Source organism: Cryptosporidium bovis (assembly GCF_009768925.1).
Source record: "Cryptosporidium bovis isolate 45015 chromosome Unknown contig_21, whole genome shotgun sequence".
Classification (NCBI taxonomy): Eukaryota; Apicomplexa; class Conoidasida; order Eucoccidiorida; family Cryptosporidiidae; genus Cryptosporidium; species Cryptosporidium bovis.
Window position 1 is genome coordinate 249278 of NW_027125023.1, and position 15556 is coordinate 264833.

Here is a 15556-nt window from a genome sequence, read left to right on the forward strand (position 1 = left end):
ATAATTTAATTATCTTAATTAACAGTATATCAAAAAGTTTTTCAATGAACTAGGTAACAATCTTAGTGAGTATGTTCTTAACATTTCTATTATTCTTTCTCTGTACTTTGAACTAAACCCCTTGAACATATAACTAACAAATGTTTGCTTTACTATTTTTATATTTATATACATAAACTCTTTTTCAACCATCTTGTAATACAGTAATCCACTTGGAATGTTTTCATATTCAGTCATTACACTGAGTTTAGCGTTGTGATTGTAAAATTCGTCTCCAATCAATAAATAACTATTCACATTGTTTCTATATTTAGTGCTCTTCCATTTATATAACAAGTGATAATTCCTATCAAGGTTTTCGTCATCCACATTTAGCATTATATTGCCTGATAACATGCCTTTGAAAATATCCACATTCAAACTTAATAAATAGTTTTTAAGCAAATTCTCAATTGTTTGATGGGAATTTATCAATATATTTACGTCACCTAAAAACAGGTCTATATTTGGATAAAGTAATATATGCGGCAGATCATAATGTATGAGTACACTTTGCAGTATCTTCTGGTGTTTGATACACAATTTACACCCTAATAACAGTGTCTCGGGTCTTTCTATTGAAGCATCGCTGTTGGCTTCTTCAACCCATAGATCATTTAACCAATGATTTACAAGGTTTTCTCCTGATAATAACTCATAGTTAGTTCTACATGCCCTGAATAGTTTTTTAATTAATTTTTCTCTTATAATACTACCACTTTTATTGCCGTAAATATCAATAGCTTTATTGTTTCCGTTACTTATGTATCTTTCGCCGTTGTCGTTCCTCCTGTATTCCTTCTCACTGACGCTATCATAATCATCTTCATCACCACCACTGCTGTTGTGGTTCTTTTTCTCGCCAGCACTGCGAACAGCTAAGTCATCCTCCATGAGCGTCTCCTCATACAAATCACTGTTCATGATTGATACTAAACTTTCGCATTCTTTGTTGCATATTCCACACGTTTTTTGACAAAAGTGGAATACCATAAAGTTATATGGCAATGCTGTATTTGACGGAAGTGGTGTATTGCAATTTATCAGGTTGAAGTTATCTATTTTATAATCGATGAGTAAATCCCTACAATTAAAGTGCGTGTTGTAGTAGTCTCTAAACAAATTATTGTAATCTATACATTGTCCCGAGTACGTTGAGTCTTCTATTGTGGAAACTATATTTATTGGTGCCAGTGATATCTTACCGAAAAAAGTCACGTCCAATGACGACAATGGAATATATGCATTAAAATCAGATAGCAAGAATGCTAATATCGGTCTTAAATCCGGCACACACGACTGTTTAACATCTGAAAAAAATACCTGTGATGTCTCTGTGTTCCATCTTATTGAATTCGAATAATCCAATATTGTTATTTCGTCTGGATGTATACCCAATTTACCTCTCTTTATCATTATTGATGACGGGCTCATATTACAATGAATTACTCCTTTTTTTAACAATTCTATATACACATAGGATATTGAGTTATATTGTGACAACAATAAATTAAAATAAAGGTTATTGGCGTTGCTTAAACTGTTTTCATATTTACTATCCAAGTACTCCTGTAGTTCTTTGTATATTATACCTTTTTTTAATATCATCCTGTCTTGAAATTTATGATCGTTTTGTATTTTAATATCATCTATATCTTTGTATATTCCTTGATAAAATTCCTGCAAAGATATGCCATCATAATAACCCATTACTATCCATCCAGTATTGTTCCAATTTGAATCTATCAATCTAGGCATGTATTTATAATTCGCTTCCTGCAAATACTTCATTGTTTCACCCTCCTCTTTATCCACTTTTATATTAATATAATTAGTATTTGTCTCAATGCTCTCGTCTATTCTTATGTTGCTCAATCCTTCTTCTTCGGTATTATTAAGTTTTAGTGTATTTAACCCAACAGATCTTTTCAATACCACTTTTTCTTTTAATATTACTCCATTTTCTTCTACTAAGTAATCTGCCAAATACAACAGTGATGAGTGATATCTTGTATTCACATTTTTTTTATTTAATACAGCCGGATTCAACGATACACAATTTTTAAATGCACTCAACAATTCATTATTACACGGTGATTCATCGTAATTGATGTTATTTCCGTCGCCAGGATCTATATGATTGTCCATATAGGACAAATTCTCAACGTTTATGTTACCATCTACTGAATTTGCATTCTTCAATATTAAAAATACTACTACTAATATTAAAGTTTGTATTTTATTCCTTATTCCGTATCCCACACAAGACATTTTCTATTTTAAGTATTATAAAGCACTAATGACGACGATAAAAAGCGTACGTTTACGACGCCTGTACCTTATTTTGATTTTCAAACTCCACTTTTTTTCTATTCTCTATCTTTTCAAATGGAAGTTGTGTATCTTTGTTTACCTGTTTGATATTTTCTCCAGAAGTGCTTACTCTTACAATGAAAAATCACTTTAAACATATTATTAACAAATATCAATCATGATTATAATAAGCTTTCTCTACTCTCCAAAAATAGAAATATTACAAAAACATGTTTGTCTTCCTGATTATTTTTCCTTCTTGCTTATAAATCACATCTATTGTTTTAAAATTAAGCCACCACAAGAGGCGCCAAATACTTTAAGATAATTTTTGTGTGAAATTTTGTACTTATTTATCCATTTCTACAATATAAACACTAACAATATTGAATTGATGTATACTTGCACTGCTCAATTATAATTGAATTTGCCACCGTTTGATATGTTTTATCCTGTCTACAATGGTCATATCCATATTATACATTAACTTGAATACGTGTATTGCCTACCCACTCCATCCAATATACTGTACAATTGATTATTTTAGGATTTACAAGCACTAATCTTATGTTTTTTGACGAATTTAGATACGGTTATACATTTAAAACAATTGCACACTCCTGAACTGGCACACTAATTTTCGTTGCTACCATAGGTTGGCAAAAAAAGCAGTTGGTTGTGAGCTCTACTGAGAATGGAAATCCATTTGCAGACTAATAGAATTTATTTTTGTTCTTTACGTCTGTATTCACCAAAATGTGAGTGTTTTCATGCTAATCAGACGCCATTAATTAACAATACAGCTATATCCCAATTCTCTTAAAGTCAAATGTAAGTTCTACTCGACCAAATGCATTATATTTTAAGCATTTCATACCGATCTTGTTAAAAAGATGTCATCATTCTCAATAACTAATTTTTTGCCTTATTACTGACAAACATTTCTAATTTGTAACTTTTTATTTTATTCACACGTGACTCGTCTCTAATGTAACGAGATTTAGTCGCAAAATATACACAAATAGCTTTCCATAAAGAGCAAGACAAATAAGGTGCCTTAAACAGTTAATTACCAGTTCCTCCTTCTAAAAGTGGGAGTTGCATTTAACAAACAAATAACCTAATAACGAGAACGAAAAAGTTTCGCTACAAACGTGTAGTTTCAATGGGAAATGGGATCAAACGCTGTATTGCAATGAATTAAGGTAAAAAATGACAAATTTCTAACTACATAAACCATTTAAAAAGAAATAACTGACTAAAACTAACGTATTTTATAAATCAAGACTTCTGGTTATACTCATCTGGAGTGTAACATTTCATTCTTAAAGAGTGTATTTTTTCATACACATCCCCAATAGATTCATTAACTAATCTTTGCCTCTCAAGTAATTTTTTACCTGAAAACGACTCTGATACTACTGTAGCATTAAACATGTATCCACAGTTACAATTACTAACATCAATTACTTCAAGAAATGTTGGATCGAGAGAAGTCTTAATTCTGTTTGTAATCACCTCTTTAATGCTCATAGTGCAACTAATGTGTTAATATTATAATCAAAATAAGTGTGTAGAAAAAAATGACCTAAATGAGCTTTTTCAAAATTTTAACCTCGCTTCAAATAAAATTTATTGGGTTTTATTATTAAAATTGAGATTTTAATCTAATAAAATAACCAATAGGGCAAACATAATTTAAAGAAATGCCAAGGTTAGATGCCATCTAATAAGACAAATTTAATGCGCCCAAACCCGGTATCTAATTGAATATTTGTTGGCTTAAATTCGCATAATATTTTAATTAAAAGTTTTAAGAAATAAGTGGAAAGGTACATCTTTTTCTGATAAAATATCAAATCTATTACATATTTAGTTTATTTTTAAGTAAATATAAGGTGCTTTGATAGATTATAAGTTTAAGGTATGGATAATACCTCTGATTTAGGAGATAGTATGGAGTATTCATTTTCAGGTAATGAACTCGATTACGAAGAAGAAGTTAGTTGGATAGAATGGTTTTGCTCACTAAAAAAAAGTGAATTTTTTATTGAGGTAGATGAGGAGTATATTATGGACGACTTTAATTTAACAGGACTAAGTGAGCATGTAATGTATTATGACGACGCATTGGATATGATATTGGATAGAATAGATGATGGGTTTAGTGAAGATGAAGTAGGAGCAATAGAGTCATCTGCCCAATTGCTTTATGGTTTGATTCATGCAAGATATATAATGACATCCAAAGGAATGCATCTAATGTCTGAAAAATATCAAACACAGAAATATGGTTTATGCCCAAATGTTTCATGCAACAACTCTCTATTGCTACCAATAGGATTGAGTGATTTACCAAATGTAAATAGTTGTAAAGTATTTTGTCCTTCGTGCAATGAAGTATATACACCCAAATCCATAAGATTGTCATCTTTAGATGGAGCTTTCTTTGGCACTAGTTTCGCCCCGTTATTTGTATTGCAATTTGGCATTACAAATTCCAAGAGCAAGCCTACACAATATTATGTACCTAGAATATATGGGTTTGCAGTATATAGAAACAAGAGGGATATGCTTGCTGAGGAGGTTGAAGAAAACGATATAGAAATAGATGATTCTTCTAAAAACGTTAATAACAACAAAAGCAAATTGATTGAACCAAAAAAAAGTACACTCAGATAGTGTATATTGCAGACGATTTTATACATTATTAATCTATACATGCATTATAGCTGAGACATCTAAACCTAATTTGATTTCGCACTATATGTTTAAATATTCGCATATTCAGGAATCAAAAGAACAAATCTCTACCAAAATATAACTAATTACTTATATTGAAATATTAGCTTAGGTAATCAATCATGAATATATTTTTTTCTCAAGAATGTTGGCGCTTCTTTCTTTTTTTTCTATTTTTCCTATAAATACTGAATTTGGAAGGTAGCCAGAAAAAAGAGTAAATATTAAGTATATATGTATAGGTGTGTGTATATGTAATATATCTGTTCAACATTACTGTGAAAGGAGAAAATATTATTGATGTGTTTAGCCCTATTACCACTTTCTTCTTTGTGTGAAATATACTTTAAGATAATAACATTACTGAAAAACAAGTGAGAAGATAATAAGTTTTAATATAGATTGGTCATTAGTTTAAGGACATTTGATATTAATTGATATTAAGCAATTGTGGATAATAATTAATATTTAGGCAGTATAGTAATTAAATTATTACGGGAATAAGAAAATATTTAGTACATAACACAACACACCATATAAATTTAACACACATACCTTTTTATTAATTAGGTAGCAGAATTGGAGTTTTATATTTGCTATAAATAGGCGAAATTAGGAATGAACCGTGATTACTCGTCGAGAAATGACCTGGAAGACGATGAAAACTTAGATTTACAACAAGCATTGGCGGACTCCTTGAAAGAGTACAATGATAGAATGGATGTCAGTGTAAGTGATTGCAATGTAAGTGAGAAAGTAGAAAAGGAATTAGTAAATTCACCGAAAATAAATGATTTGTTGAATTACTTAAATTCAAGAAAACAAGAATTTATGGACATCATATTATATGGTAGTAATAAAAGTAGTGAAGATGTTGGGTTTATTAGAAATATAATATGGGATGACAACATAAACAATTCTGAGAGCAAACAAAAATATATTCTTGAAAATGAATTACATTTTAAAAATAAATATGATTGTATTAATGATTCGGAATTAAAAATGCTACCATACGAAAATTCAGCTAGATTGCTAGAGGCAATATTTGGCAAAGGCGATAACATTTTATCTCAAAAAGAGGATATATATAGATGGGTAAATCATACGTTAAAATTTCAATTTAATAAAAACCTAAATAGCAATAATAGTAACGACAAAAGCAATTTTGATGGATTGTTACTAATAGATAATAACATTGTAAGTATGAATAATTGTTTAATACAACAAGGAGGTGGTCCATGTGGTATAATATCATCCTTAAATGGTTTGATAATCATGCAATTAATATTTAATCAAAAAAGGATTAATAATGAATTAAATCTAATAAATTATTTGAATAACATATCGGAAAAGAGTTGCTGGGAGTCTCTAATAGAGTCAATATGTATAATACTATTTCAATTAGCTCAAAAAAGCGAGTATAAAATCATTCAATTTAATAATATAGATATAAATTTATTGGAATTTCAACTTTACTACGTTGAATATGATAATATTATGGATGTATATAATTACTATTGTAAAAGATTGAAAGAAGGTATATTTAACACCAAAGGATCGCTATTTTCATTATTATTAACAATAATAGAATCAAGAACAGTAGATAAAATTAAAGATGATATGGACGACACGTTAAATCCACTTATAGGTTTGTATGGTCAGTGTAATCAAGAATTGGTGAACTTATGTTTAACAGGAAGTTCCGTATCTAATGTTTTCGATGGTATTAAAACACTAGACGGATCAAATGACTCATTTGTACTTAAGGGTGTAAAAAAGAAGTCAATAATAGGTTATTTAACCGAACATGAAGCATTAAGGTATTGCACTGTTGGTTTAAATTATAAATATCCATTATTTCCAATATGGATTATATGCAATAAGAATCACTATAAATGTTGTTTTACATTAAATTTTACAGAGTGTATATTATCTCCGTATCAAGAATTAACGCAAAAAATGGAAAAGTCATTTCAAAAATATGATCCTGATAATTCTGGATTTATACTAGAACATCAAATACAACCTTATTTAATCGATATTAATATGCAGGATTATTTATATGAAATTAAAAGAATATCCGAAAACGGTATAGTATTGTGGAACGACCTGAAAGACTATATTTTAAATAGCAAAAGAATATATAATAACAGTAGTCACAAATTTGCACTTTGGACTACAGTTTACTTATTTGATGGACAGACAGAAAATGGCATCAGGATAATTAAATCAACTATATTTAATTTGGATAACTTCAATATGGCTAAGAATATTTATAAGAAATACAACGGTATCGAGAATAGTGAGAATAATAATTCAAATTCTACTAAAATGCCTGAAGAAGCCGATATTATTTCTATTTTACGGACAAGATGGAACAGTGAGACAATAATCGAGACGGAATTATATACAATAAAATTATGAATATAAGATACAAAAAGGTATCTGAAAATATGAGTATATTATATAAATATTTGCAAATCTATACATTTTTTAGTTCATTAGGCACAATATTATTAGTTGATATAAGAAATTTCTTTAGGTCAGTATACAGACCTGAATCTTCAGGAGTAACAAAAGAAATGGCAATTCCGTTCTTTCCAGCTCTACCCGTTCTACCTATTCTGTGAGTATATGCTTCAATTGTTTTTGGGAGATCATAGTTGATTACGAGATTAACATTAGATATATCGATTCCACGTCCAGCAACATCAGTGGATACTAATATATCGTACACACCATTTTTAAATTGATTTAAGTTATTTTCTCTGGTCTCCTGTATTTTACCACCATGTAGTGAAATAGCCTTAAACCCATGCGATGTTATTTCTCTACATATAATATCAACCATTTTTTTTTGATTTAAAAATATCATTATTGGAGGTACTGCCAATTCTTTATTATTTAGTGTGTTTATAAGCGTAGACTTCTTTTTATTCTCGGTGATGAAATTCAATATCTGTTGTATTGATTTTTTTCCCACACCTACATCACCAATAGTCACACTTATAGGTGAATTCAGGTACCTTTTTGCAATAATTTCAAGTTCCTTTTGCATAGTTGCACTGAACATATGCGTAACTCTTTTATCTTTAATTGGTGGTATTTGATCGAGAATATAATTAAGTGTCTCTTGAAAACCCAAGTCAATCATCCTGTCTGCTTCATCCAATACTATGTAAAAACACTGTGATAAAACAGTGAATGCCTTCTCCAAACAGTCCTTCATTCTCCCAGGAGTAGCAATAATTATTTCGATTCCCTTTCTAAGAGTAAAAGCCTGTTGTTCTATATTTCTTCCACCTACTATGGACAATGTTCTTATACCAAGTGGATAATTAACGTTCTTACATGTTAGTTTTTGTGCTTCTTCTTCTATTTGAAGTGCCAATTCTCTAGCAGGCGCTAATATAAGCCCATATGGTCCATCCTGACAAGTATTATAGTCAAGCCTTGGTAATTTGCTTACGTAATTCAATAATGGTATTAAAAACGCCACGGTTTTACCACTTCCTGTTTCTGCTATGCCTATCATATCTCTTCCAGATATACCTATTGGGATGCATTGCATTTGTATTGGCGTTGGCTTGTCATATTTAATATTCTTAACAAGGTCCACGTTCACACCTATGTATATACAGTCATTCCAATTTCTTATTGGATTAACAACATTCTGTCCTTTTACATTAATAGAATTGTCTTCCCTAAATATTTTCCAACCTCTTTCGGTTATCTGATCATATTCTAACTCAATTTTGTCCAACATAGGATTCTCCTTGTCAATACTAAACTCGTCTTTGTATTTGTTCCTCGTATTATCACTTGCTATAATAGCATCTAAATTACTACTTTTTCTTTGTTTTCTTCTCAGAAATTTATCTACATCCAATCTGTTCTTATACAAACTATTTGACTCAAACCTTGCCGTATCTTCAATATTGCTCCATTCAAATTTCAATACATTCTTTTGTCTCTTTCTATTGTAATCCTCAATACTCTGTTCATCGTTTGTATTATTAAATTTAAAATCATACGTTTTCCCCTCAGAAACACCTATCTCACCCTCTTCATTCTCGCTTCCATCAGGATTTCTTTCATATCTTTCCAGCCTCTTCAAACCCGGAATCCTCAACATTGTTTTCCACACATTTAATCCCACTCTTACTATTTGCTGATTCGCTTTTTGTCATAAAAATCTAACCGCTACTAATATAATCACAACAAGTGCCGCGCGCGCCTTGGCATTTAATATTAGTGGTTTTTGTTCCCTTGGAGAAATGTATAAAGTGGTTGTTACCGCCTAATGTTGAGTGCAAAGTGCATGTGAGGGACCTAAAACTATAAGTTACTAAAAGCAAGCAAATAAACATAGTTTAGAATACCAATATAAGATATAGGTTGCAAGTAGTTTAAAATTAGTTTTTGAACCTACGGTGCTCTATTTTTCATTATCTTTCCATTACTAATGCCATAGCGATAAGGAAATAAATACAGGTAGATTGCACTGATGTGGTGTAACACCTGGTTATTGTCATTCACTACTGCAATAATTGTAGTATTTAAGCAAAAACAGGCAAAGTCCATAGACATACTTAACAGAGAAAATACCTATTGTAATGAACATAATTTACTCGATTTAGTTTGCGTTCCGGTAAGTTTAATTATAACAAGTTCGATGATAAAAAGAAAACAAAGTACTATTTAATCATGTAAACATTGTTTCAAGAGCAACGCTCTCATTAATGTTTTCTTTTTTAATTTACAAATTAACTTATATAAACCTTGTAAATCTTTTGTTAAGTAGAGGTACAATATAAATAGTCTTATTGATGAGTTAATCGATACAAGTGAGAATGAATTAGACTTTGAGAGTCCAGAACCCCTTACTATATATAACAAATTAGAAATATTCCAGAGTCCACTCTATTCCTGTAATCATCCAAAATCAAAACTTATAGAACTCGATTCATTGCACAAATCATTCATGTGTACAAATGTTGTTGAATTGCAAAAAGTATTACAATGTGAAAGCGGATATACTTTAAAAGAAGTTTTGATCGAAAATTCAAGTAATTTATTGGGATACAAAGAATCTGAAATTAGGCTAAGAACAGAAAAGGAGAAAAAGTATGCAATTAAGAGCGATAAACTTTGTATAAAAACCGTAATAGTTCCGGTTGAATTATCTTGTGCAGTAAGTTAATTAAAAATAAGTGGCAAACGATGCTCATTTATGTGATTTGATAATTACAAATAAATAATTCTCAAATAATGACACTAAAAAACTCTAATTACTTAACTAATTCTGCAATAATTCAAACAATTCTTCCTTTATTTACTAATGGCTGAGCAGGAAGGGGTTATGAAAGATGGATTTTGTGTTATTGAAAAGACGACAAATGCGCTTTATGAATGTCCTGTTGGTTTAAGTGTTACACCAAAAAAATGGTGTGGTTACATAAAAAATGAGTTAAACGAAGAGTTGATAGATAATGTAATAAGGAGAACAAATCCGGGATGCAAAGTAAGAAAAGTGCACCCATGGTTCAAATCTACCGTTACAGTTGAATGCTATGATAGTAAAAAGTACACCATTGGTATAACCGAAGATGATTGGGTAAACGTAATACCAGCAAAAGTTAAGTGTCCAAAAGACTATGAAATCGTATACCCTAAATACTCGAATAAAAAAGAAATAGATAGTATCTTTGTATTGCCACCAATTTGTGTATCAAAGAGATATTTTCCAAGAAAGTTAATGTGTCCAGGAAGGCTATTAAGAAACAATATGATTGTTAATGATAGATACATAGTTGAGAGAGAGATAAATCCAACCCCATTTAAGCAACATGTAAATTTAACGCATTACAGTTGCGAGATCCAAGTTAGAAAAAAGCCATCGATAGTGTGTCCTTTTTATACGGACAATAACATAGTAAGAAATAGGAATCCAGATTACACTTTGATGAACACATATTTTCAAAATGACGAATTTTTTGTTAATAAAATACAGAAATATCAAAGTGGAATCGATGAATTAATAGATAATATGGATTATTCAGAGTACACCAATGATGATGAATTTGAACAGGATAAAAACAAAAGTATGGCTTTCTACAGTAACGAAAACTATAAGAACTACTACCATGTTTACTATAGAGATGCAAATGAGGACGATTTAAAAAACTACCTAACGTCTAAATATGACTATAACTTAGGGTCATCCTACTTCCCATTTAGGCTAAATTATACAAGCGCAGAAAATACACAAAAAAACAATTCTATTGAGGAAAAAGATACAATGAACAATATCAAAATGCATAGCAATTCAGAGTTGGACAACCAATATATCATCAAGGTTAAAAATACAAATAACATTAACTTAAATAGACATATTAACAATTATAAATCGTTTTTAACAAAAAATAACAGAAGTTCGGGGGAGTTCTTTAATAATTATCAGTGGAATCTTTTAAATCGTTTTTTTAAAGTCTACGTTTCGAATCAAAACAAATTTGTTGCTAATATTCCAATTCATCCTATTTCTCACGAAGCCATGACTGTAGATAAAGAATACATTTTAAACATAAACTTAGATCCAACCTACAGGGAATTTTTGATTTTTATGTTGAATGAAATTAACAACCAAAAAACATATAGGAAAGATGGCAAAAATACTGGCTATAACGATACCTTAGTAGTGAATGAAATAATTAATAATAATGAATCTATAAAATCGCCATACAGTGAGAATAACATTTATTTGAATAACACTGAACAAGATGTGAATAATGTGAGTTTACCAAATGGTAGCACAATATTGAGAAATTATAACGATAATATCGAGGGAAATGGCAATGAACTGAGCAATAGTAGCAACACTTTAGAGTCCATTTCAAACGAGTTTGATGTGATAGAGGAAAATGTTAACAAACAAAACAGCACTCAAGAAAACACGAATTCAATTTACATTAATACTTTAAATTCAATAGGAACAGTGTACACCGATTGGGAAAAATCCGCTAAAATATACTATATGAATCTAGATTTAATGAGAAAAAATCAAATACTTTATTCAAGCATAAATAACTATTCTCACAGGAAAAGATTTCCGTATTTGTATGATTACTATAGCGGATCACCAAGAATGGAGAATGACTTTGGGCATGTTAGAAGACCAGCTATATCCGACCATAAATACAGGTATGGTAGTCCAAGCGAACAGTATTATGATTATACAGGTAGATACGAAAACAATAACATAAATTATTACATACACAAATACTTTAACCACACAAAACCATTTAGGCATTCACCAGGAAGTAATCAATATTATAACTGTGTTTCTATAAATGAAACAAGTCCAATAATTACTTGTCCAAGCAATCACATTCTTCTACCTCGTTGTATCATTTTGGATTTTATATACTCAAAAATAATAGATCACATTGTTCTTAAAGAAGAAGAGGAACAAGCAACAGAAAGTGTTGATGAAAGTCTAACCAATTCAGAACTTTAATTTCAACTGATGTAATAATTTGCACACATTAGTAATATGCATCCGCGGGGCTACATGTATTCTATTTATTACAGTGTTTTACTGCCTTACTGTCTTGAAATTTTGTTTATAATTGCTATTTTTGCAATAAAATCGGCCGAATTCCGTATTTGAAAAATTAAGACAAATTATATGGATTCTTATCCGCATAATATATACATTTTGTTTAGCTTTAATTTCAAAAAGAGCAAATTGAAAACTTTAATTTACTGTATATCTAGGTATAAATCAAAAATTAATTTTACTAATTCTAATATACTAATTAACTAGATACCTATGTTTCATTTTAATGTATAGCCATTATATTATCACAGTGAGTATTTATTTTGTAATTCTTTTAATCTTGTACTTATCAGAAACAGTCTCACAATATTTAAGTATAAATAGTAAATGGCGCTATATCGGTATTTATAAATAGTAATTATATATTTAGTAAAATAATGGCAAATATATAATAAAATAATGTTAAGATGTGAGGTAAAAATAAGTACTAATGTGTAAATCAAGTGGGATAGAGTAATCTGTACAATTGTTTTTTTCTTAAATCGTGAATAATATTTAATTAAATATAAGCCTCAATAAGAGAAATACAAGCTTTTATCTGTTATTACCTGATTATTATCTCCCTTTGGTAGAAATCGGTTGCATACAATTTCACTTAAAAGGAGAAAATCTTTTATTTTAAATACTATTTAACAAAAGAAAACGTGCATGAATTAAGTGATTGTATTATAAAATAAAAAAGTAAACCAGTAATACTGACAGGAGAATTGATGTCATATGTTCATCTTATCTAACTCAAGATTCACCATTTACAACTTTCTAAAGTGATGTAATTTATAATTAATTAAATACTTCCTGTGTTAATTGGATCTATGTGAAAAGAGAAGAATTTGGCTGAAAGAAGTACAAAAAACGTAAACCAGTAGCTTTAGAGATCAAATCACTTTTGGCCTATTTATTTAAATAATTTATAAGTTTAAAGGCAGTAATAAGAATAAGTTCCACTTTATACTTGATTTTACTGAAAAAAGCAATTAGTTGAAACTTTGATATAAAATAGTCCTAAAACGAAAAAAAATGAAAAATTCGGTCTCAAAAAGCCGATCTAAGATTCTTTCTATAAATCCTCTATTTCCAGTTAAGCCATTATTGTCGGTATCTTCATTAGAATTTGAGGAAATATGGAAGGAAGTGAAATGGGATACAAAGAAAGTTAACTTAGTTTTGGATTTGTATTCAAAATTTTGCAGGGAGGAATATTTTTGTGAGAGCGATTGTTTAAATAACAACAATAGTATTCAGTTAATGTCAAGTCAGAGATTGGTTAGTTTGTTGAGATCAATAGCAATAATTGGAACAGAAAGTAGTAATGTAAAATATACGGATTTTTTCTCTAGAAATGATTTGTGTTCAATAATGACAGGAATTCCGTTTATAGATAAAAAAAACTTTATGAGATTGATTTGTCTATTGGAAAGGTCAACTCCACATACAACCACTTCACCAGCTGGAATTTGTAGACTAAAGTTAGTTTTTGCTTATTATGATTGGGGTTGGAAAGGTTATTTAGATGGTTCAGACTGGAAAAGACTAAGAAGCGATATTCTTGCATCTACTTATTATGGAAAGTTATTTAATAAGGAATGTAATAAAAGCACGGTTATTTCATCAAGAACATTTGGAAATAGGAACAATAACCCCATTCCTGAGACACTTGAAGAAGGTATAGAACAATTAAATAATGAAATGTCAATGAGATCAATTAGAAACAATGATAACATTAGAATTATTAAAGATAATGATGAATTTAATGAAATACCATCTATGCTTCCAAATAAACAACTTATTGTAGACTTTCCATTGTTCGTTAAATTTGTTGAATACAGAGTTATCAAAGGTACTTCACAGATACTTAGAATTGAGTTACCAGGAAGAGATCAAGAAGAATCAGTAAGTTATAGCATAAAGTACAATTCTGGTAGTATCTTCCTCGATAATTCTAGGGAATCTGAGACAGGACCATCTAAGTCAAGAAATTCTGTATACAATAAAAGCAGTGCAGAGAAGTCGAATAACATCACTCAAAACAAACAACAGTCGATGAAAAGCTCTCCAAATAACAATAATGCTCTTAGCGAATTGAGAATAGCCAACGAAGACAAGCACGACATAAATTCCCAAATAAGAGAACTTGATGAAGAAATTAACAGTCTGAAGGTATCACTTGGAAACATTTATTTAGGTGAGAACAATATCGAAAAATATCCTAAAGATGGAAACGAAAAAAGTACTCCAAACCAAAGTGATAAACTCATTGACTCGATATTTTCTCAACCAGTAGAAAATTTGGATGGGATTTTCTCAGAGAGAAATGACAGACATGTTGGTCTAAATAATAATAGTGACAAGAACAATCAAGACAATATTCCTCTCTCGTCTATTGTTATCCCGACTTCCTCAACTCCAATCAGAAAGTCAAGGTCTTTCAGAGCAAATTTGGTCTACACTAGTAACAACGAACAGAACAGCAATTCTGTTATAGATTATGACTATAATAAAAATATGAAAGACATAAACACACCAAACTCTGCAAATAACAAAAGTGTTGACTTTGGAAGTCCGCCTGTTTTAATATAAATTGTTTAAAATTATTTCCTAAACATTAGAGTTTGCTATGATAAACAAGCTTGTACTGTCTAATTTATACATATAAATTAGAATTAGAAGTCAAATTAAAAGACATCTTTTAATCTATTATTATTCGTATTTAAGTTTATGTTTCTTTGTTTTATTTCATTTTTACTTTCAAAATCCTCTGCAAATTTAGTATTATTGGTACCGCTTAATACACCTGTCCCAAAGTTCTGGTTGGCATGCAAAGTAAGTAGAAACGTCCCCGCC

General features: G+C 29.9%; 7 protein-coding genes across 7 annotated transcripts; 4 read left to right on the forward strand and 3 right to left on the reverse strand.

Moving 5' to 3' along the window:
* Positions 1-18: 18 nt before the first annotated feature.
* Positions 19-2310, reverse strand: FG379_001255 (uncharacterized protein; the record flags this gene model as incomplete). Its single annotated transcript, XM_067326858.1, has 1 exon — positions 19-2310. One exon carries the CDS (start codon positions 2308-2310, stop codon positions 19-21), a length of 2292 nt encoding a protein of 763 aa, XP_067183764.1.
* Positions 2311-3633: 1323 nt separating this feature from the next.
* FG379_001256 (uncharacterized protein) lies at positions 3634-3885 on the reverse strand (the record flags this gene model as incomplete). Its single annotated transcript, XM_067326859.1, has 1 exon — positions 3634-3885. One exon carries the CDS (start codon positions 3883-3885, stop codon positions 3634-3636), a length of 252 nt encoding a protein of 83 aa, XP_067183765.1.
* Positions 3886-4278: 393 nt separating this feature from the next.
* Positions 4279-5034, forward strand: FG379_001257 (uncharacterized protein; the record flags this gene model as incomplete). Its single annotated transcript, XM_067326860.1, has 1 exon — positions 4279-5034. The coding sequence occupies one exon, from the start codon at positions 4279-4281 to the stop codon at positions 5032-5034; it is 756 nt and encodes a 251-aa protein (XP_067183766.1).
* A 678-nt stretch (positions 5035-5712) lies between these two features.
* On the forward strand, positions 5713-7518 carry FG379_001258 (UIM domain and EF hand containing that also has a conserved domain between; the record flags this gene model as incomplete). The annotated part of the gene is made up of 1 exon (XM_067326861.1): positions 5713-7518. The coding sequence occupies one exon, from the start codon at positions 5713-5715 to the stop codon at positions 7516-7518; it is 1806 nt and encodes a 601-aa protein (XP_067183767.1).
* Positions 7519-7576: 58 nt separating this feature from the next.
* On the reverse strand, positions 7577-9229 carry FG379_001259 (uncharacterized protein; the record flags this gene model as incomplete). The annotated part of the gene is made up of 1 exon (XM_067326862.1): positions 7577-9229. One exon carries the CDS (start codon positions 9227-9229, stop codon positions 7577-7579), a length of 1653 nt encoding a protein of 550 aa, XP_067183768.1.
* A 372-nt stretch (positions 9230-9601) lies between these two features.
* FG379_001260 (uncharacterized protein) lies at positions 9602-12613 on the forward strand (the record flags this gene model as incomplete). Its single annotated transcript, XM_067326863.1, has 3 exons — positions 9602-9745; positions 9899-10288; positions 10448-12613. 3 exons carry the CDS (start codon positions 9602-9604, stop codon positions 12611-12613), a joined length of 2700 nt encoding a protein of 899 aa, XP_067183769.1.
* A 1119-nt stretch (positions 12614-13732) lies between these two features.
* Positions 13733-15292, forward strand: FG379_001261 (uncharacterized protein; the record flags this gene model as incomplete). The annotated part of the gene is made up of 1 exon (XM_067326864.1): positions 13733-15292. The coding sequence occupies one exon, from the start codon at positions 13733-13735 to the stop codon at positions 15290-15292; it is 1560 nt and encodes a 519-aa protein (XP_067183770.1).
* Between the last annotated feature and the right edge of the window lie 264 nt (positions 15293-15556).